This window comes from Coregonus clupeaformis, chromosome 33 (genome assembly GCF_020615455.1).
Source record: "Coregonus clupeaformis isolate EN_2021a chromosome 33, ASM2061545v1, whole genome shotgun sequence".
In the NCBI taxonomy this organism is placed as follows: domain Eukaryota; kingdom Metazoa; phylum Chordata; class Actinopteri; order Salmoniformes; family Salmonidae; genus Coregonus; species Coregonus clupeaformis.
Window position 1 is genome coordinate 38,067,186 of NC_059224.1, and position 24,293 is coordinate 38,091,478.

At 42.6% G+C, this 24,293-nt stretch overlaps 1 protein-coding gene across 1 annotated transcript; it reads right to left on the reverse strand.

Annotated features, from left to right (window-relative positions):
- Positions 1-322: 322 nt before the first annotated feature.
- On the reverse strand, positions 323-17,282 carry LOC121549089 (dual specificity protein phosphatase 10). The gene is made up of 4 exons (XM_041860920.2): positions 16,989-17,282; positions 14,208-15,078; positions 6,264-6,650; positions 323-4,846 (listed from the first exon to the last, which is right to left on the reverse strand). Exons 2-4 carry the CDS (start codon positions 15,028-15,030, stop codon positions 4,581-4,583), a joined length of 1,476 nt encoding a protein of 491 aa, XP_041716854.1. The 5' UTR covers positions 15,031-15,078; positions 16,989-17,282; the 3' UTR covers positions 323-4,580.
- Positions 17,283-24,293: the final 7,011 nt, after the last annotated feature.

Sequence of the window (24,293 nt, forward strand, 5' to 3'; positions counted from 1 at the left end):
GTCCTGCAGCTATGTGACACAGGGTTCAGTGGATGAGTGCAAATAATTCACAACTCTGCTTCGGTGCAGTGGCAACGTGGCTATTTGCATTTCAGGAGGCTGGGATAACTGGGAAAAGTGCCACTCTTTATGGAAGGTGTGGTGGTGTTACACTGTGGTGAAACTGTTGTTGTTATTCTTGTTGCTGGGTTATAATGTACATAACAATAACATATTTACCAAAAAATGTGTGTGCTTACAGTCAATGCAACCAGGAAATAGAATCAAAAGGAAGAAGACATGGAAACATCTTTACAGAAGCAAAAACACACGTAACCCCAGATCAATCTTTTAGCCTCGGTTTATTTCAAACCTTACAAGTAGGGAAGGGATTACAAAATTACAGTGCTTAAACCACAACTGTTTAAGAATAGAGGAGGAGAGGTTCATAGTCATAGATCCGTCATAGGGGGGAATATTAAGCAGGTCATGCAAAAAGGTGTTGTCCGGGAGAAGGCCTCCATTATAATAGCACCCTTTGTGAAAAAATAAAATCCAGCTGTCCATCCATAGGTCAGTGCAAAAATAGTAATGGATATATGCATAGAAAAGTCGTGAATATAGAGTATTTACTTTAACTGCGGAACTATAGACAGACACTCACTGTTAAAGTACATACAGTACACTTGTATAGTGACCGCCCTGCTCTTCCCAGAGTCTCCGAGCCCAAAGCAGAAACTCATAAACAGGTCTAGCCATAAACAGTCCCACATCAAATATGACAGTTTTATATGGTTCTAATACAGAGGTGTCTTTCCAAATAAAAGTCATACACTGGAATCCCTTTCAGGGGGCTGTCACTCAAAACCGCCTTGGCGAGACACAAAAGTTGCCTCCCAAATGGCACCCTATCCCCTATTTAGTGCACTACTTTTGACAAATCAAAATAAGTGCACTATGTAGGGCATGGGTAGGCAAATAGATTAAGCCACGGGACGATTTTTGGGGGGCCGGAACATAATTATATTAATTTGTAAACTGCAAATTGACCACAACTAAGCCCAAACAGAGATTGTATTTGAAAATAACAATTATTTAATATATTGATTACATTGAGATACGATCACGTCTCTTTTTCTATTTGTGGGAATACTTGGGAACAGTTTTCCTAAAGTAAATAAATTTTTTGCTGAATTCCTGGTCATTTTACAGTCTTTTTTGACCAAAAACGAAAATCTCCAAAATCCCTGATTTTGGGTGCCATTTGGAACGAGGCATAAAAGCTTGACCTCCACAGTGAGAGAGCATCATTGGACAGACAGTAGAGAGTTATGAGCGTCTTTCATGAACCGACCGGAGACACACAACAGACATGCTTTGTTTTCCAACCAGAGAAGAAGAATAATGTACAACAGTTACATTTATCAATCAAATACCACAGACTGTAATTACAAATGAAAAGCCAAGATATGCCGTTAGGGAATAGGTTTAGGAACCAGTGGAAGAGAAATAGGGGTTTATATTTTTTACTTTATTGGCTCAGATGAAGGATGTGTACTTTTTTGCAGATGGTTATCATTTCATATACTGTAAATGTACAAGCTACAAATGTGTGGTAAACTGTTATAGACCTGTCATATCCAAGTACAGAGTTTGTAGAGCACCAATATACACCAATGTACTGTAAATGATCATAGCAACTGTAAGACAGGAAGAATAGGTGAGAATTCTAAAAAATATAATTTATTAACCCTCTACATAGATATTTTGTGGATAGATAAATGCTTTGTATTCTCTATAGCTGTGCAAACTCCTAAAGAGAATCTCAATTTGCTTACTTTGTCTTGTAGTCTCCCTCAACTCTCTCATTCTTTCTTGAGAGGACTATACGTTGAATAATCATGAGGTTTTGGGTGCAGCAGTAGCAACAGTATGTATATAACCTATACGCAAAGTAACTTCTGTTCAAACCACAAGGACACTGCCACACAAATATTATGATTGCGCGTGCAAAGTGTATTTAACTAGAAGTATACTTTTCCTCATTTATTCAGACACTAGTATATGACTCCATGTTTTGTCTTTGTTTCTGGGTCGTATTCATCAGGGGTGTCAAACAAATTTTGCCCCGGGGGCTGCATTCGGTCTTCAACGAGGTCCGGAGTGCAGCACTGAAAATGTGTTATATTTCCACACCGTCAAAATTGGCAAAATATAGTCCTCTATCCATCGTTTTTTGAATTTTCGATACTCCCTGACTGTCTAGCTTTAATTTAGGTGATTATTAGCGAGCTGGACACAGTCAGAAAACTGTTTAAATATAGGTCCATTCTCATTTCTAGACAGTTTCGATTTGGTTTTAGTCATTTTAAAGTATATTGAGTTATTTTACTCAAACCACCCCCGGGATGGATTGGACCCCCTCGCAGGCCGGACCCTCTTATACAATGAGAAACTCTCAATTCCATTTTCCGTTGCAAACATTTTAAAATGTTGCATGCCTTACTGAATACGACCCTGTTTTCTCTTTCGTTGTCTATTCTGCCATTGTTTGAGTTGTAACGCTAACGCTAATGCAAATACTAGCTGGGGCCAAAACTGAGCATCAACATAATTAGCAGCTAAGTGGCTGCACATCGCCTTGTTTGAAACAGCATGCATTATGTAAGGATTTTCAGTGACTCGCCTTTTGTTGAGATTCAAAAGTTCTGCGCGGGGTCACACACACTCTCACAGCCATCATAACAGACTGTTCTGCTTCAGCACAGCCTGTGCGGAATAGGCCTAGACTACACGTTGCTCAGGATCTCAATTCTCCTTTCAAATATCAGATTCAGCACCAGATCAAAGTCATATTAAAATACACATTATCTGAAGGCCTAATAGTCCAAAGTGCCTTGAAAACCAAAGCAGCACAGATTCCATTAGTGAAATTTTGTTTTAAAACAAATGCTCTATGACAGGCTCTTTGGAGTGAAACTGTGTGCAAACTGCGTTAATATCCGTTTGAATGTATTACAGAGTTGACTGCTGCTGCTGAAGGGTTGGTTTGTATCCGCAGACCGTGTAGTCGACCCCAGCCTTCTCGGCTGCTTCTGTCCGCACGCGATGATGGCCTGTACTGTACAGTGCCGCAAAAAGATCCAGTGGTGAAAAGATAGGTGTTAGTTAAGGCATCGATAGAGGCACTAGTACTGCACGTGACAGCCAAGCTTGGCATTAAGCGAGGTGGCAGAACAAGAGCTCCCCGTTAGCTTAGCTTAGAGGCAGGACTGGGAGGTTTCAAAATATTAGAAAGGGGTTACAGTACCTTGCTTCTATGGCAGTTATGACTTTTAACCATGACCCTTGATACAATGTCTCGTTTGATGCCAGAGGGATAATTCACGGTCATCTCAGAACTGTGTTACTTTGTAATGTGGTAAATCATACTCGGTCACACTCAGAGACAGGGTAAATGTAATAACAGACACTATAAGGGGAACTATACCAAAATATATCTAGAGAGGTTAGACACTACATTAAAAGAGGGACAAGTTAGAAGCGAGGGTCAATTATTTCAAAAGAAACAGTGAATAGTCCTCAAATCTATTTTACAACTGAAATAATACTTAAAACAGGATAACCACCACTTTGTTTGAGGAGCAATATATCTGCTTTCAGTAAACTTGTGGTACAAAGCTCTTTATGGCAGTAAATGTATTACTAAAAACAAATGGTATGGTGATGGTCGATGGAAAAACAGTTAGAAAACAAAAAACACAGACAACGTGAATATTTTCATGTATAGTATTTTTGAAGAGTCAAAAGAATGAAACAAATATACACAGACAACTGAGACACCGGGAAAAAAAAAAGATTTTGTCTATCTAATTTGTGCCAAACGTAACAGCTCAATTGTATGTGCCAAAAAATACGGAATCGATAACAACAACAATTAACACAAAAAAAAAGGTTACTTCATGTCAAATCAGCGGCGAGCTGGAAATGTTTTATCGTCATTGAATACCCATATATACACATAAGATCGAGCTCCCAGGCGCATTTCCACTCAGAAATTATTGCACAGTAAGCCACTTTGGGCTTGTCATGGTCACTTCCATAAACCCCTGTATAAAAATAGAACAAGAACATCAACACACCAAACAAGTCTTCATCTTTTCTGACAGGCACCGCCTCGGCCAGCTCAGCCCCAGCCTGCCTGCAACATTAACCGTGAGCCACAGCATAGTGTGAGCCTGAAGAGTTCAGTTTCTCTAACTGCTAAACTGCTAAGTCCCCACAGAACTTGGTGTTTTTTTCTCTCAAAATAGTTAATCTATTTTCCTTTCCTTCCATGTTTTTGCTCCTCCGTTGTCATGCACGGACAGCTTCCCACTGACCATTTTCTCTCCCCCAACACTTCTGTTCCTCCGGGAAGCCGGCCAGTTCGGAACAGCTGGGATTTTTTGGCGTATCTCATCACCGGTGACCCAGAACTTTGGCACTCCTGTGACAGTCCCAAAAGAGCATGATTCTGAAATAAAGATTTCTCTCTCAGAATCGGCCTGTTAAGAGTAGCCTGTGGGATGTCCTCCTAAAGCAGGAATGGCGGTGTCCTCCTAAACCATGGTCTCCACCCCGATGAGCTTTGGCGTGAGGATGCGCGGCGTGACACCGTTGTTCAAGTCCTCCTCGAACTCAAGCAGCTGGCCCATGAAGTTGAGGTTGGGCGAGATGATTGGCCGCCGGGTCTTGACGAACTTGTAGGCGTCTGTCATGGTCATCCAGGTGTGCTTCATCAGGTAGGCGATGACGATGGTGGCCGAGCGAGACACGCCCGCCTGGCAGTGGATCAAGAGGCCCATGCCCGCTTGCTGTGCTTCCTCTGAAGAAAGGAAAGAGAGGAGAGTTTTAGGTGCGTTTTAGTGCTAAAGCACATGAAACATTGTACAAAATAGACTTCAACAGCAAAAGATAATCATTTTAGTCTCTTTAGAATAGAACTCATCATAGCAACATAAAACATGCAGTAGACTTCGACAACATCACATTAATGTTTTAGTTATGTAACTAATGTGTCATATTTTTCCCTGCAGTCCACTCACTCAAAACCTACACTGTGCATACTTTATACTAACTGTAGAGCTAACAAATCCATAATTAAAAAAGTCAGACAACCTACACAGCCTCTGATCGATAAAAACAAGCCATTTGAACATGTATCAACCAAGCTAAATCACTGACTAACTCCAATCATAATGTGGCCTGAATCGATTCAATGAGATCCTGCCACCAACTGCAATCCCCGCCCTGCTCTGCCCTATTCACTGAGTGTACAATGCATTATGCTCTTTCCATGACCTCGACTGACCAGGTGAATCCAGGTGAAAGCTATGATCCCTTATTGATGTCACTTGTTAAATCCACTTCAATAAGTGTATATGAAGGGTAGGAGACAGGTTAAAGAAGGATTTTTAAGCCTTGAGACAATTGAGTATGTGTGCCATTCAGAGGGTGAATGGGCAAGACAAGATATTTAAGTGCCTTTGAACGGGGTATGGTAGTAGGTGCCAGGCGCACCGGTTTGAGTGTCAAGAACTGCAACGATGCTGGGTTTTTCACGCTCAACAGTTTCCCGTATGTGTCAAGAATGTTCCACCACCCAAAGGACATCCATCCAACTTACATTTACATTTGAGTCATTTAGCAGACGCTCTTATCCAGAGCGACTTACAGTTAGTGAGTGCATACATTTTTCATACTGGCCACCCGTGGGAATCGAACCCACAACCTTGGCGTTGCAAGCGCCATGCTCTACCAACTGAGCTACAGGAGGCTACACAACTTGACACAACTGTGGGAAGCATTGGAGTCAACATGAGCCAGCCTCCCTGTGGAACGCTTTCGACACCTTGTAGAGTCCATGCCCCGACGAATTGAGGCTGTTCTGAGGGCAAAAGGGGGAGCAACTCAATATTAGGAAGGTGTTCCTAATGTGTTGTACACTCAGTGTACACTTCTACTGTACACCCACATAAAAATACTACAGTTTACTATAGAATACTACAGTAAACTATAGTATACTGTAGAATACTATACAGCCACTGTAGTATCCCTCAATCATATGTAGTATTTAGTATAGAATGTTGTAGTATAGAATACTATAGTAAATACTACAGAAATGTCCGCAAAAACAGTACAGTGAATACTATAGTATTCCTACCATAGTATACACTATAGTACTTTTTCATGTGGGGCAAGCCGCCATGCACTGACTAGACTTAGAGAAGTTTCCCACATACCGATGAATTCAAACGCCTCCTCAAAGTACTGCCGCAGGTTCTGCTTGTTGCTGTCGGTGGCGGGCAGCCGCTTGTAGCTGAAGAGGCCCGTGTCGTAATGGTAGAGTGGCAGGTGGGTGGTAACGTTAAGCACGAAGCCGATGTTGTAGCGCTTCAGCGTGTGGGCATCCTGCGCGTCGTGCTCATTGCCCAGGTAGAGGAAGGGCAGGATTGGCGTCAGGTCGGCATTCTCGATGTCCGGCGTGGAGGGCAGGGACATGGAGTGAGGTAGCGCCCCCGTGTGGCCGGAGGCCCCACTGACGCCCATGCCGGCATCCAGGCTCTCGTGGAGGTGGAGGGAGTGGTCACACAGACTCTGATGGTTCTGTCTAAAGGAGCTGAGGCCCCCTGGGTAAAGAACAGACAACAACAGGATGAGTCAGCGAAACACAAATACACTTAAATGTGACAATAAACTTAATGCCTGCAGGTATAATGGCAGGTTACTACGGTCAGTTGGGGAGGTTTGACAGGAACACGTCTGCTACGTGTCTATTGGAGGGAAATATTACAGTGTTAAACTATCAAAAAAATTCCATGTCCATCCAATTGATGTATCTACAGTTGAAGTCGGAAGTTTACATACAACTTAGCCAAATACATTTAAACTTAGTTTTTCACAATTCCTGACATTTAATCCTAGTAAAAATTCCCTGTCTTAGGTCAGTTAGGATTTTTATTTTAAGAATATGAAATGTCAGAATAATAGTAGAAAGAATGATTTATTTCAGCTTTTATTTCTTTCATCACATTCCCAGTGGGTCAGAAGTTTACATACACTCAATTAGTATTTGGTAGCATTGCCTTTAAATTGTTTAACTTGGGTCAAACGTTTCAGGTAGCCTTCCACAAGCTTCCCACAATAAGTTGGGTGAATTTTTACCCATTCCTCCTGACAGAGTTGGTGTAACTGAGTCAGGGTTATAGGCATCGTTGCTCGCACACGCTTTTTCAGTTCTGCCCACACATTTTCTATAGGATTGAAGTCTTTGTAATGGCCACTCCAATATCTTGACTTTGTTGTCCTTAAACCCTTTTGCCACAACTTTGGAAGTATGCTTGGGGTCATTGTCCATTTGGAAGACCCATTTGCGACCAAGCTTTAACTTCCTGACTGATGTCTTGAGATGTTGCTTCAATATATCCACATACATTTCCTTCCTCATGATGTCATCTATTTTGTGAAGTGCACCAGTCCCTTCTGCAGCAAAGCACCCACACAGCATGATGCTGCCACCCCCATGCTTCACGGTTGGGATGGTGTTCTTCAGCTTGCAAGCAACCCCATTTTTCCTCCAAACATAACGATGGTCATTATGGCCAAACAGTTATATTTTCCTTTCATCAGACCAGAGGACATTTCTCCAAAAGGTACGATCTTTGTCCCCATTTGTGCAGTTGCAAACTGTAGTCTGGCTTTTTTATGGAGGTTTTGGAGCAGTGGCTTCTTCCTTGCTGAGCGGCCTTTCAGGTTATGTCGATATAGGACTCATTTTACTGTGGATATAGATCATTTTGAACCTGTTTCCTCCAGCATCTTCACAAGGTCCTTTGCTGTTGTTCTGGAATTTATTTGTACTTTTCACACCAAAGTGTGGGGGGTGTTGATCTCCTATCAACTGTCAACTAGGGAGGGTGTTGTTGTCACGGATTCAGCCGAGGCTGCTCCTCCTCCTTCAGGCTTCGGCGTTCGTCGTCCCCGGAGTACTAGCTGCCACCGATCTATGTTTCGGTGTTTGACTTGTTGTGTCTGATTGTGTACACCTGTTCCCCATTATGTTGTATTGTATTCCCTATTTAACCCTCTGTCGTGCATTGTGTGTTGTGTGTTATTGTTTTGTGTCATCGACAGTGTACCGGTTGTTAGTTTTCTCCGTTGTTTGGAGACTGATCATTTCACTGGCGACTTATATTAAAGTACGATTTCCAGTAGCTCCGTGTCCTGCGTGTGACTTCGCCTACCGCATTTCACTGTCGCCGTTTCTGACAGTTGTCTATCATAAAGGGTCATAAAACAAGTCCAACTGATAGGGCCACACTAAACAAACAAATTAAACTGGTATGTTTCTCCAGTAACGTTTTTTTAATACTCTCTCACGCTCGCTCTGAGGGGGATGTTGTTATAATAATTACACAACAGTAAATAATGCAATGAGAGTCTCTTCACACGAGTCCTAAAGGCGTTGAAGATTACTACAGTTGAATAAATCATAGTGACCACCACAACCTTGTTATGACATTACTAGGTGTGTGTGTGTGTGTGTGTGTGTGTGCGAGATTCTCTAATGATGCATTAAATATCTTTCTCTTTCTGGATTTTTCAACAAACTAACAAATCCAACTGTTCAACCAAAATCATCTTTGAAAAAATTTAACTTCTCTTCGATTGCACATATTCAAGCGGCGCCTTTCTTGTGAAGATGCGCTCAATTGGTAAATAGCTTATTTTGAGAGGTGAGAGTGAGAACGAAAGGCGGAAGAATTTTCTGGCACATTGTGGAGAGAGATGAGATCTGTGAAGTGTCTTTCACTTTTAGAAGCCGCCAGCACAGTTCCTCAATCATAAATTACCACTTCTCTGAAGCTCTGAGGGCTTCTCACAGTTTCCACTTTCCAGTGCTATCCATCAACTGTAAGGTCCACAGTCATATATCAATAATGATGTTTGCTTATGACACGTTTGACAGCTACAGCGGGGGGAAAAAAGTATTTAGTCAGCCACCAATCGTGCAAGTTCTCCCACTTAAAAAGATGAGAGAGGCCTGTAATTTTCATCATAGGTACACGTCAACTATGACAGACAAAATGAGGAAAAAAATTCCAGAAAATCACATTGTAGGATTTTTTATGAATTTATTTGCAAATTATGGTGGAAAATAAGTATTTGGTCAATAACAAAAAGTTTCTCAATACTTTGTTATATACCCTTTGTTGGCAATGACACAGGTCAAACGTTTTCTGTAAGTCTTCACAAGGTTTTCACACACTGTTGCTGGTATTTTGGCCCATTCCTCCATGCAGATCTCCTCTAGAGCAGTGATGTTTTGGGGCTGTTGCTGGGCAACACAGACTTTCAACTCCCTCCAAATATTTTCTATGGGGTTGAGATCTGGAGACTGGCTAGGCCACTCCAGGACCTTGAAATGCTTCTTACGAAGCCACTCCTTCGTTGCCCGGGTGGTGTGTTTGGGATCATTGTCATGCTGAAAGACCCAGCCACGTTTCATCTTCAATGCCCTTGCTGATGGAAGGAGGTTTTCACTCAAAATCTCACGATACATGGCCCCATTCATTCTTTCCTTTACACAGATCAGTCGTCCTGGTCCCTTTGCAGAAAAACAGCCCCAAAGCATGATGTTTCCACCCCCATGTTTCACAGTAGGTATGGTGTTCTTTGGATGCAACTCAGCATTCTTTGTCCTCCAAACACGAAGAGTTTAGTATTTACCAAAAAGTTATATTTTGGTTTCATCTGACCATATGACATTCTCCCAATCCTCTTATGGATCATCCAAATGCACTCTAGCAAACTTCAGACGGGCCTGGACATGTACTGGCTTAAGCAGGGGGACACGTCTGGCACTGCAGGATTTGAGTCCCTGGCGGCGTAGTGTGTTACTGATGGTAGGCTTTGTTACTTTGGTCCCAGCTCTCTGCAGGTCATTCACTAGGTCCCCCCGTGTGGTTCTGGGATTTTTGCTCACCGTTCTTGTGATCATTTTGACCTCACGGGGTGAGATCTTGCGTGGAGCCCCAGATCGAGGGAGATTATCAGTGGTCTTGTATGTCTTCCATTTCCTAATAATTGCTCCCACAGTTGATTTCTTCAAACCAAGCTGCTTACCTATTGCAGATTCAGTCTTCCCAGTCTGGTGCAAGTCTACAATTTTGTTTCTGGTGTCCTTTGACAGCTCTTTGGTCTTGGCCATAGTGGAGTTTGGAGTGTGACTGTTTGAGGTTGTGGACAGGTGTCTTTTATACTGATAACAAGTTCAAACAGGTGCCATTAATACAGGTAACAAGTGGAGGACAGAGGAGCCTCTTAAAGAAGAAGTTACAGGTCTGTGAGAGCCAGAAATCATGCTTGTTTGTAGGTGACCAAATACTTATTTTCCACCATAATTTGCAAATAAATTCATTAAAAATCTACAATGTGATTTTCTGGAGAAAAAAAATCTCAATTTGTCTGTCATATTTGACGTGTACCTATGATGAAAATTACAGGCCTCTCTCATCTTTTTAAGTGGGAGAACTTGCACAATTGGTGGCTGACTAAATACTTTTTTCCCCCCACTGTATATAACTCATTACTACATTTAGGTCTGGGTCACTAGTCAGTCAGGACTAGAAATGTTGCTGTTTTCTGCATCAAAATATGCCATCCAAGTTCCAACAACCATATTGATATATGCCTTTCATTACTTATTCTTCTGGAGAAAGACCAATGATTAAACCGGAGACTGAGGTTGTGTCCCAAATGACACCCTATTCCCTATGTAGTAAACTACTTTTGATTCTTGAACAGAGCCCTATGGGCCCTGGTCAAAAGTAGTGCAATAAGTAGCTAGGGAATAGAATGTCATTTGGGATGCATCCAAAAACAGTTTTTCACATGTCATTAATGTATGAGTAAATCGCAACTAACATTTGGTATCCCTCCTTAAGGGTAAATTAAATACCATTTGTAAAATTCACGAACAATTCTCAGGAAATCCAAAAAGTACTATAAGTCAAAAATATCAATCGCATTTGTTTCATAGTCTATGTACACTACACGGCCAAAAGTATGTGGAAACCTACTCGTCGAACATCTCATTCCAAACTCATGGGCAATAATATGGAGTTGGTCCCCCCTTTGTTGCTATAACAGCCTCCACTCTTCTGGGAAGGTTTCCACTAGATATTGGAACATTGCTGCGGGGACTTGCTTCCATTCAGCCACAAGAGCATTCGTGAGGTCGGGCACTGATGTTGGGCGATTCATCCCAAAGGTGTTCGATGTGGTTGAGGTCAGGGCTCTGTGCAGGCCAGTCAAGTTCTTCCACACTGATTTCGACAAACCATTTCTGTATCGACCTCGCTTTGTGCACATGGGCATTGTCATGCAGAAACAGGAAAGGGCCTTCCCCACAAAGTTGGAAGCACAGAATTGTCTAGAATGTCATTGTATGCTGTAGCGTAAAGATTTCCCTTCACTGGATCTAAGGGGTCTAGCCTGAACCATGAAAAACCATTATTCCTCCTCCACCAAACTTTACAGTTGGCACTATGTATTGGGGCAGGTCAGATTCGTCTGTCAGACTGCCAGATGGTGAAGCATGATTCATCACTCCAGAGAACGCGTTTCCACTGCTCCAGAGTCCAATAGCGGTGAGCTTTACACCACTCCAGCTGACGCTTGGCATTACGCATGGTGATCTTAGGCTTGTGTGCGGCTGCTCGGCCATGGAAACCCATTTCATGAAGCTCCAGACGAACAGTTCTTGTGCTGACGTTGCTTCCAGAGGCAGTATGGAACTCGGTAGTGAGTGAAGCAACCGAGGACAGACCATTTATACGCGCTACACACTTCAGCACTCAGCAGTCCCAATCTGTGAGCTTGTGTATTTGTATTTGTATTTATTATGGATCCCCATTAGCTGCTGCCAAGGCAGCAGCTACTCTTCCTGGGGTCCAGCAAAATTAATTATACATTTGAAAAATATTACAATACATTCATAACAGATTTCACAACCTATTAAGTGTGTGCCCTCAGGCCTCTACTCTTCTCCCACATATCTATAACACAAAATCCATGTGTACATGTGTGTATAGTGCATATGTTATCGTGTGTTTGTATGCATGTGTGGCCTGCGGATGAACTGTTGTTGCTCCTAGACGTTTCCACTTCACAATAACAACACTTACAGTTGACCGGGGCAGCTCTATCACGGCAGAAATGTGAAGAATTTACTTGTTGGAAAGGTGGCATCCTATGACAGTGCCACGTTGAAAGTCACTGAGCTATTCAGTACAGGCCATTCTACTGCCAATGTTTGTCTATGGAGATTGCATGGCTGTGTGCTCGATTTTATACATCTGTCAGCAACGGGTGTGGCAGAAATAGCCGAATCCACAAATTTGAAGGGGTATCCACATACTTTTGGCCATGTAGTGTATTTCTGGCTTTTGATTGCAGGGTCATAACTGATTAAAAATGCCCACAAGTTCTCGATCCAACAAAACTTGACTAAAGTAAAAAAAATAACAAATAAAAAAGAGGAATGAAGAGGAATGAAAGAAGATGAAGAAAATAACATGTTCCTTTTATTTTTCAAGGCTCTAAAAAGACTAGGACTGCGTCCCAAATGGCACCCTATTCCAGTATATATGGAATAGGGTGCCATTTGGGACGTATCCTATGTCTATGGTTAGAGGCCTCTCTTCTACAGGATCCAATTCATTCCATTCACCACTAAGACCCTCCATGATCAATATTAGAATTAATCATGTCTGGTTATAAATTACACTGACGCTGGGAAACCCACATGACCACTGTTCCTTCACACACACACACACACACACACACACACGGACACACACACAGTGTTCTCTGCTGTACGGTAGTGGGGGTTGAGACCGGCCGAGACAGAGTCATACATATCAGGAGATACAGGGTCGATGGAGCTCAGGGCTGAGGCTGAGTCGTTGGATTCCTGCAGCAGCAGATGCCTGCTTTTCAGGGGAATTAAATCAGAAAAAAAGACCAAGACATTCTGCTCGGCTGTAGCCCGCTCCCCGTTTCCCCGCCGCCGCAGACAGAGACGGACGCAGAGGGAGGGAGAAGGAGGAAGGAAGGGGGAAGGAATGGAGGAAGCCACCAAGTCGAGAGGAGAGGAGGGAGGACAGTAGAGCCGTGGGAGGATGGGATGGCATCAAGGTGCTACAGTATGATCTCCCTGCAAGACGGCAGACACACATGTCCCAGCCCCCAACCCAGAACACAGCCTGCTGCTGCTCTAGCTCTGCACACACACAAACACTCACACACAGACACACACAAACCGAAGATAGAAAACATGGCACTAACCCAGAGGCTGCTGCCTCAACAGGGCTCAGTATTTACTAACAGCTGCCTCCTAGTCTCTGCACAACAGCCAAAGCATGTTACATACCCTGGCAGGACTAGAGCTGCCTGCCGAATTAAGTTCTCTCTGTGTGTGTGTGTGTGTGTGTGTGTGTGTGTGTGTGTGTGTGTGTGTGTGTGTGTGTGTGTGTGTGTGTGTGTGTGTGTGTGTGTGTGTGTGTGTGTGTGCGTGTGCGTGTGCGTGTGCGTGCGTGTGTGAAGTGTCAGCTTAGGGCTTCATATTGTGGTATATATGGGTAGTACACAGTAAATGACAGTGTGAGTTACAGTGTAAGAGGCTTACACACAATGGAGACAAGACAAAGTCCTTACATCTACTTTACACCTAACATGAGACTATTCATCAGGGACATACATTCAATAGCAAATATCACCATTGCACCTCGACCAACTTCATTGCCTATTGCCATCTAAACCTCTATCTCCTTCACAACAGAAGCATAAAGACTAGCCTCTGGAAAAGGACTTGGACGGACCAACTTACAGCTATGTAAACCAATCTCTCTCATCCTCTCAGAGACAAACCAAAGCTAAAAAAATAAATACAATTAAAACAGTCCTGTAGGCTTTTTATATGAAAGACCTCATCCTCTTCCCTCATCCGTCAACCATTCCATTTAACATCCCTGGTGTTTCTACTTTGACTCTTTGAAGCTTCGACACAACCTCCGGAGGACCTCAAGATTATGATCTGAAAGGCAAAACTGATCCTAGATCAGCACTCCTACACTTCCTTTTCTGAGACACTTTGTGAATATGAGCACTGAACTTCGTCCTACCTTTGAGAACGATGGGGTCCTTGCCCTCCCTCCTCAGCGAATCCAGGACCACCTGGAGGGGCTGCGAGGAGGTCACCCTCTGGGGATCCATGGTGTTCTCGTCGTACACCACAATCTCTTTGGAGAAGATGCTTTTGAAGGAGTCCTTGCCGGAAGACTCGCGGCACGACAGGAGGTCCAGCACTGTGATCTTGCCCTGCTGCAGCCGCCGCCGGCTGATCTTGTCCGAACAGTTGATGTGCACCGCGCCCTGGATGTGGCTCTTATTGTACTCCATGAACGGTCGGCAATCAATGATGACCGGGACTGGCCCGACCGGGTGGCCCATGGGGCACCTGGCCATCCGCTTGGCCAGCTCATTGGGGTGGATGACCCGCACGGTGGACCCTAGAGCCTTGGGTGGCACAGAGGTGAGACTGGGGTCGCTAAAGGCCTCATGGTGGACCATGCCCATTGGGTTGGAGGAGGAAGAGGCGGGTCCAGCATAGCTGAGGTTGGGGCTGCTGGCACTAACCTGGCTCACGTGGCTCTGCTGGTGGCGCTGGTTGTGCTGGCTGTCCTTCTCGTAGGTGGTGACCGAGCAGCAGCTGGTACTGCTGCATCCACACGACAGGGAGCGCGTGGAGCCGTTGGATGAGGGCATATACGTGAGGTTGGTCGCCCGGATCTTCACCACCGTGGTGCTGATGACCGTCGTCTTGCTGCCGGGGCTGGTGACGGTGGTGTCCAGGTAGCTGGTGTCCAGGCACAGTCGGAGTTCCTGAGGTCGGATCGGCCTTGGCAGCGCCACCACAATTCTGTCGTCAAGGGGAGATGGAGGCATGGGGAGGCTGAGGGTCGGGACGTCTATGGAGAACTACAAGAAGCCAGTCTACATGGGGAAAGATTGACAGAAGAAACAAAAGGTCAGGGCCTGTATGCATAAAGCGTTTCAAAGTAGGACTGCTGATCTAGGATCCGTTTTGCCTTTTAGATCATAATAAATAAGATTACATTGACATTGGGGTTTGAACCTAGACCAGCACTCTGAGACGCTTTATGAATACGGGCCTAGATCAAGATTGTGAGTGCACCAACGGACTCCACTATAGACTTATAGGTCTTCATGGGTCCACCCTAACCCGAATACCCGAGCCCAAACCCAGGACCCGAGCGGGCCCGGATCCAAAATTCTAACTTTTCCCTCAGGTTCGGCTCGGGTCCTGTTTGATTGTCATCGGGTCTCGGGTCTATGTAACTGCAATTGATAGACCCGAGTGGACCCGGCCACGGCTCTGCATAGCCTATAGCATATGTATTTGACAGTAATAAGGTGAATTTGTTCACTTATAGAAGGCCTAGCCAACATATAAAGACCTATTCTGGGGGGATTTTCCCATTAGGGTCCAATCGGGTCTGATATAGTTGTTGCAGGGTCCATTTGGGTTCGGGTCTGATTGTTCTCGGGTCCATTCAGGTCCGGTTCCCCCTTTTCTTAAAATGATTGGGTCCATTCGGGTCTGGGTCTGATTGTCCTCGGGTCCGTTCAGGTCCGGGTCCAACTTTTTGGACCCGAGAAGACCTCTACTATAGACTACTATGACGTGTGCAGAATCAATAATAACCACAGCATCTATCGAATAACATGGAGGTTTGTTGATGACCAATGCCACTGACTCTGGGGTCAGTGAATGAGAAAATAGCATGCATAAGTATATGTTTAATCAAACATGCATAGTACTAAACAGCTACACAGTCATCAAATATCTGCTATGTAAACATCTGCAGGGCAACTTCCACAGTCATGGGAATAAGCAGGTAAAACAGAGAGCCTCCTGACCATTTAGTGAGTGTGGATATAAACCCTAGACTGTATGATATATGTGGAGAATATTGTGAGCAAATAATATAATCCTCACAAATATGTGCAGGTCACATGGGGATTGAAATTCACAGAGCAAATGTCTGGACTAGGCAGCTAGGCTACTGTCAATTTCACATTGCAGTGCAATAAACCTATGAATTTCGTGTGACAAAAAGACTGGAATACTGCATCAACCTGTAGTAGAGCTGCGCCGCAGTTTGGGCTCTCCCTCCAAATCACATCTGGGACAGTCATGGGGTGCGCGAGAGGCTGCTTAAATTTCATCAAACGTTGTAATGATAACGATGTAATAAGCCATGTCTTCACATCAAAAGACGCTCATGGTCGCGCCGTCTGGCCAGTGCATTTAGTGTCCAGCTGTTTCAACTGGCTGGTAAGGTAAAAATAAATCACAGGGTGTACATTAATTGAAGAGACCGGCATGAGGACGTGCTGAGAATAAAAGTATGGAGGGCTTCGGCGGTACAGACACGGTTTGATTAGATTAAAAATGTAACTTCAATTCAAAGACGCCGCGGTTGGACTGCATAAATGTATCTCATATAGTGAAACATTGTATCATTTGTAGTGATAGTTTAGTATGGATAATTTTGGCAACATTGTAGCCGGTAACAGAGATATTTGTTAACAGTGATATTGAAGAGCAGTTTATCATCTGTCAGAGGTTTACATGAAGGAAATTAGTTCATACAACGATCTAAAGGATCATGTCATGGTAAGACATCAAATAGCCTATAGTTTCATGTGAAATTCCCAATATCTGAAATCGTTCATATTTAGCACTGTTATGACTTGAAATTGCTGAGTATGGTCTGTTCATGTTGATAACGTCAGCGTGGTGGTCATTTCTATACAACTTGTAAGCTATATACACCGTGAAGTGTCGCCTAATAAAGGAATTTAAAAAGTTTACTTACATTTTTGTAAGACAATATTTGGTGTGCTCCGGTTGAATGTAGACGGATTTTATTTGCGCTCAATGTTGACTCCATTCAGCCTTTCCCAGTGCCGTGGATCCGCAACATTTTTACTTTTAGCCTGGTCCCCAGTAATAATATACAAGGGGTTCAGCCAACCTAAAGAAGTAGCACTTTAGGATTGGCGCGTGTATGAGCCAATAAACGACTTCATTAATATTACATTAATTCGTTTTGTACAGTGAGAGCGTAGCGAGAGCCAACCGCGTAGCGTGTGTTCGGCGGCGGGTCTTAAAAATCGACTACGGGTGAATCTCAATTATTTATCCTCGTGTCCTCTCTCCTCTCTCCTCGCCTCCGTCTCAAAACCCATTGGAGGAGAAAATCAGAGGGGCGGGACATCTGGCTTTCTCATCCAATGGATTTTGAGAAGGAGGCGAGGCGGGAGGAGACAGGACGCGAGTAGAATATAATTGAGATTCTTCCTAAAGCTGTCTAATGAACAATTCTCAGAGTCCCATGTATGAGAGTAGGGTGATGTCACTGGCAACCAATCAAAAGGCCGCTACGAGCAAGAGCGAAGCAAGCGTAGACTGTGACGACAACATTCTCAGATTAGAAATTCGTTCATCCTGTTTCGTTGCCCCCTGCCGTCTTTAATGCGTTCTTCTCCGCCTATTTATGCAGAAAATGCAGTCATAATAACTAGTAGTTGTGTGCAATTGAATTGTTTAATAATTATGCATGGTATTGTTTTTTCAGGGGAAACTGATGTATAGTGATTCATATTATGCAGCTAGGCTATGATATTACAATGGTAATGCATAATATTACAATAGCCTATTATATGCGGTTATGGCCACAGGTGTCTTCAATTAGCCTGTCTGTGATACATGTTCATTGGAAATGCTCTTGACAAATTGCTCATTTAGGGATGTATCATGGATAATTATAGTCATGTGATGTCCTGCTCCAGAATAGCCGTGCCTGGGTTCTCCCTAGTAGAAATAGTATGACAAGGCTCATGTCTCTGCATATATGACCCTGAACCAATACCCTACTCAAGATATTGTGATGTGTGGCTTGCACATCTAGGTTATATGGACATATACTTGTTCATTATAGCCTGTATACATTCTTCTGGGATATACACTGAGTGTACAAAACATTATGAACAGTATGCTCTTTCCATGACATAGACTGACCAGGTGAAAGCTAAGATCCCTTATTGATGTCACTTGTTAAATCCACTTCAATCAGTGTAGATTAAGGGGAGGAGACAGGTAAAACAAATATGTTTAAGCCTTGAGTCAATTGAGACGTGGATTGTGTATGTGTGCCATTCAGAGGGTGAATGGGCAAGACAAAATATTTAAGTGCCTTTGAACAGGGTATGGTAGTACGTGCCAAGCACACCAGTTTGTGTCAAGAACACTCAACAGTTTCCTGTGTGTATCAAGAATCGTCCACCACCAAAGGACATCCAGCCAACTTGACACAACTGTGGGAAGCATTGGCGTCAACATAGGCCAGCATCCATGTGGAACACTTTCAACACCTTGTAGAGACCATGACCAACAAATTGAGGCTGGGGGGTTATTACAGTAGAATAACTTTTTTAAGTTTGTTTTGATTAACTACACAAAGTTGGCTGCCCATACCAACCAGTCAACTCTGACAAGGGATAGCAGCTCAACGACGCAAAGACTTTGAAAACCTGTCCAAGAAAATAGGGCTATGGTGCTGCTTGCTCACACAAACAAACAAACAAAAGTGACCCCTGAAGCCTGTAAAAAATGTGAGGTAATATTGTTGGTGGGGTAAGTAAGTTGAGAAAGTGCCAAGTTGGCTGAGACACATGCTCCCATATGACAGGACACATGTCGTGGGGAGAGGGTCTCACCGCTATCAATGCCCAAAGAACATCTGAGACTCTCTATTTATACCCGTCGGCAGCCTTGAACAATGCAGGACATTTATTATTGCTTCTATTCTTAGCAGCTGCACAGAGGGGGTATTTATAATGTGTGGTTGGAGCTGATCAAAGTCCCATCCAAAATTGAATTATCTGAGACTCCAGAATAATTTTGGAGGAAGGGTGCAAGGACAGGCTTCCCTTGCCCATAATTAAGGCTTGACCCTGGCTATGAAGAATCGCAAGACCCTGCTATAATCGTGTCAATGTCCACAATTAAGTGCATGGTATTATGGTTTGATAGAGAGCGTGATTGGTGTTGTTGATGTTTTCTTATGTTATGTTATGTTATGTTATGTTATGGTATGTTGATCCCATAAACTATTTCACCTGACATTATGCTCAAAATTTAAAGGAGGTAACCTACTCTGGGTGTTATTGTTGTTGCTGAATGTGCAAAAAATGGATGCAGGTGTAGATACAGGAAATGCAACATGTTCAGATTTACATAACGTTCAAATTAATACTAATAGTCAATGCTAAAATAGCATCGGCAGTTTTGGTGATGGTGGTGTGATCACAGCCAGGTTGTGTTGTTATGAATATGTGTCACTGTTAAAGGGGAATTTCACCCTGGGGGAATCTGGGCTTTTTTTCATCATGTCCGAGGCATTTCTAGGTCAGTGAGATGTGTTTCAAACATAATTGCCCAGGAGGAAGGCAGGTCTGGGCTTCGCACGCTGAATGATACACCCTATGACGGCTTCCGGTGTATTGATGGGAGGGGCAAGATCTGAAAATAAATGTAGTCCTGCTTTTTGGCATTTCGCAAAGGCTCTATGTGATGCTGATCGCAATATACGTTTTTGTGCATGTAGATATGGTTGTCCTTGTTCGATGGAGCCATTGGACAGCTTTCAGCAATGTTCCTATCAGCAGATTCATTGCTAAATATACAAGCTGACACATTTTTTCCAGTCTCTGAAAGACTACAACTCGTGTGGGCGGTGCTTTGTGCTCTGCCCCCTTCCCTCCCCAAGGCAGACTTTTTTGAAAGGGAGGCGGACACAATCCTTTGGGCAAAACGGAAAGAACTGACCAGACCACAATGGCTTCAATTGATTCCTCTCATCAACACAAATTCGAAGATGGAGCATTTTTTTTTAGCTACATGGTGACATTCAACCATACATGTTTCAACTGGAATATAGCAAGGAGGATTCAAAACAAAGAGTTAGATTTAGCTAAAAGCTCAGCTACAGCCGATTCCAGCACCAAGAGGGCAGATGACAAATACGGTGGCTAGCTAAGTAAGTTGTTTTTCCTGCAAGCCACCTAGCTAGCTAGCTAACTTTAGTTTATCTACTGAAACCCATATTGTGTATTGCTGGCTAACATACTAGTGCGAGTGGGGAAATCAAATTATTTTTCTGTTTGCTAACTTAGCTAGCTAGCTAAGTTAGCTAAACAATACAGGTAGTCATATCATGACAAAAAAAAATAGAAGAGTTTTACAATTAGAGATCTATTGTATCTCGATTGTAAAACCTCTTTTCTTTTTAGTCATAGATTTGGCTACTAAACAGCAAGCTATAATGTTACAACCAGCCACCTAAAGCTAGGTTTACCAAAAAAACGTTAGCACATGACTGGAGTTGGCTAGCTAGTTAGCCTGGCACCTGCTAACTTGTTACCATGCACCAGGCCTCCCGTTTGTAACTTTTTAGCAAACGTGTAACATCAGCAACTGTAAATAGCTTTACTAGCTAGCTATGTAACATCATTGACAAGGGTTGACATTGGTTATGATAATGACCGTGGATACATTTCAAAATCACAAAATTATAGGCATGACGCAAGATAGGATTCCAAACATATGTAAATAACAATGATTGGCTATCCAGCATGCTAGCTAGCTAAATTTACTAGCTAACAGCGAGGATAAAAATAATACAGCAATTTAAATGTTGTAAATCTCTAAAAATGATAAGCCGGTTTTACTATAATAGACATGGCTGTAGCTAGATACTGTCTGCTTAACTACCTAGGTACATTTGTACTGTCTGGTCACTGTGCAAAGGTTGAAGGTTATGCCATATTTCTTTCTATTAGGCTAGATATTGTTCTAAATGTAATCGCTGTGCCTATGCACATGTACAGTATGCATGTTCAACTAGTCTACCCTAATGGTGTTATACTGGCACAGTTCAACTGTCATTTAAACTGTGCAATGGAGTATAATTTATTTTCTTTTTTGTCGTACAGACAATACCGTGTGGTGACTGGGCTTCTTTCTAGAGAGGATTCTTAGAGAGAAAAATAATTCCTTTGCCTGCGTGTGTCATTGTAGAACTGACTCCTGTGAACTGTATCCCTCTCGATGGATTGGACATTATGCTGGATTTCAAGCATAAGATGACTCAAGAGGAGCTGAATGGTAGTTTGATCATGACCACACTCCTCCCACAGCTGTACATTAGTTCCCTGAACTTACTGTATGTTTCTTTGGAATGGCAATTTCATCATGACCACCTCTCCCATGATCTGCTGATCACAATTGTTACACCAGATAATGTGATTTTACCAAAGATTTTTGGTATCCATTACTGGGAGTTACAGGATAGGTACTGTTTGGTGTAGCCCAACATTTTTGATGAGGTCTTTGTTCTCGATTCGTGGAAACAGGAGTCTCATAAAATGTCCATGTCCAGTTGCAGGGGGTCAGTTTGAATTTAGAAAGCGCTCAGTTATTAAAACTCTGTGGTTCACAATGAGCCGACGAATACACAGGAATTTGAAACTTCCCGATTCTACCATTAAAATGAAAATGTACTCTTTCTAGCTTTTGGTTTGGATAATGTTGATGTTTATGACAAAATATTAATGTTCTCAATATAATAATGACTATAGGCCGTGGCAGAGCCAGGGTGAAATTCCCCTTTAATGTTAATGGAAAGCACTTATAGTAATTGTCCCAGGTTGAATAAACATAGCAATTAATCACCAACCATGTATCAATATTCGTCTTAGTCACATTTTCCAATAGTAACCTAAATAATATCACCAGACCATTCTTGATGATGACGATCTCCCATTGTTGTGTGCACTATTCAGAACAGCAAAGGCTATGCAGCCTACTTGTCAGGAGCTAGTGAAAGCCACAACTGTTTCCTCTGGTAAAAAATTAAGTTATTTTATTCTATTCTAAAGCACGGTTGTACTCTGGGATTTCTGAAAAATCCACAACAAACTACTTAGCATAGCAGGTTCATCTACTTCCCCCATTGAGACCCATGCAAACACTGACAGCGTGGCTGATGTGCTTTTGCAAACTAAACCGGTTTAGTCTGGTTGCGAACCGTGGAATAAAAGTACAGGTCAACGTTGGTTGGAGGATTATATCACACTGATGTTAGTGAGGTCTTTTGAAAGGCTAGTTTATCCTATAGAATGGTTTAGCTTTATGTGTATAGATTCTATGTTTGTCAAACCTAGAAATGGCTCAGAGATACTGCATGAATGCTGTGCAACCTACACACTATAAACAAATAGTTTGCAACTGCACATGGGGACAAAGATCGTACTTTTTGGAGCAATGTCCTCTGGTTTGATGAATCAAAAATATAACTGTTTGGCCATAATGACCATCGTTATGTTTGGAGGAAAAAGGGGAAGGCTTGCAAGCCGAAGAACACCATCCCAACCGTGAAGCACAGGGGTGGCAGCATCATGCTGTGGGGGTGCTTTGCTGCAGGAGGGACTGGTACACTTCACAAAATAGATGGCATCATGAGGAAGGAAAAGTATGTGGATATATTGAAGCAACATCTCAAGACATCAGTCAGGAAGTTAAAGCTTGGTCACAAATGGGTCTTCCAAATGGACAATGACCCCAAGCATACTTCCAAAATTGTGGAAAAATGGCTTAAGGACAACAAAGTAAAGGTATTGGAGTGGCCATCACAAAGCCCTGACCTCAATCCTATAGAAAATGTGTGGGCAGAACTGAAAAGCGTGTGCGAGCAAGGAGGCCTACAAACCTGACTCAGTTACACCAGCTCTGTCTGGAGGAATGGGCCAAAATTCACCCAACTTATTCTGGCAAGCTTGTGGAAGGCTACCCGAAACGTTTGACCCAAGTTAAACAATTTAAAGGCAATGCTACCAAATACTAATTGAGTGTATGTAAACTTCTGACCCACTGGGAATGTGATGAAAGAAATAAAAGCTGAAATAAATCATTCTCTCTACTATTATTCTGACATTTCACATTCTTAAAATAAAGTGTTGATCCTAACTGACCTAAAACAGGGAATTTTTACTAGGATTAAATGTCAAGAATTGTGAAAAACTAAGTTTAAATGTATTTGGCTAAGTTGTATGTAAACTTCCGACTTCAACTGTATATAGCACCAAAAAAGGGTTCCGCTATGGCTACAACCCTTTTTAGGACTACAGATGTAGGATCTTAATTTGAGCCAGTTTTCTACAGCTGGAAATAATCCTGCAGCAACAGAAAATGTCAATAAATATGTGGATTATAATTAATGGACATGCTTTGTAGGGGTTGATACATTTCTCATTAGGGCAAATGAAGTCTGACATTTTAAAGTGGAAATTGCAAACTTTAGAAGCCTAAAATAGCCTTGAATACGCTACATGTTTGCATTTCCTGCACAAAAGAGTGATCAAATTAAGATCCTACATCTGTATATTTAACCTTTTTTATGGTTCTTTATAGAACCTTTATGGAGAATGGTTATATAAATAACCTCGCTCAATCTCAAAGGTTCTTTGTAGAACCATAGAGGGTTTTCATTCTGGTTTAATAGCCATATTGTATTGTTAAATTTCAATAGCTTTTATTATTATGTTTACTAACAAGTTGAATCAGGTATACTAGCTCTGGAACAGCTAGGAGTCCCTGAGGAGAGAATTGAGAACTACTGACTTAGTCAAGTGTTCTCAATTGATACAAGGCCATATGTGAGTCTTTCACAAAACATCATCACTGGCCATAGTCATACAGTGTATAATATGAAATAGCATAACACAACAGATAAGATAAACTGAAATGACACTTTCACTCATGGTTGCACAAAAAGAGCTGTGCACAAACCACACCCCAAAATATTCTAATGTACCACCGCTCCTACATTTTAACTATCACTATCACCATTTAAGGGCTCAAAGGGTTCTTTGGGTCAGTATGGTTCCGCATAGAACCACCACCCTTCCCAAAGAACCCTTGAGGAACCCTCATTTTTTAGTGTGTAGCGTTTCGCGTCTTGTCACTTTTCATGATGAACCGCAGTCCTATGATTTAACCAGACATTGAAAGATCACTCAATTATTTATTGCCAGTGCATTTTATTGTAGCATTTCATTCA

Excerpts from the sequence above, each read along its gene's own strand:
- LOC121549089 (XM_041860920.2), bottom strand. The coding sequence starts at position 15,030 with ATGCCTCCATCTCCCCTTGACGACAGAATTGTGGTGGCGCTGCCAAGG. Across the intron at positions 6,651-14,207 it reads GGACCCCATCGTTCTCAAAG|GGGGCCTCAGCTCCTTTAGA; the intron begins GTAGGACGAAGT and ends TTCTTTACCCAG. Across the intron at positions 4,847-6,263 it reads GGAGGCGTTTGAATTCATCG|AGGAAGCACAGCAAGCGGGC; the intron begins GTATGTGGGAAA and ends TCCTTTCTTCAG.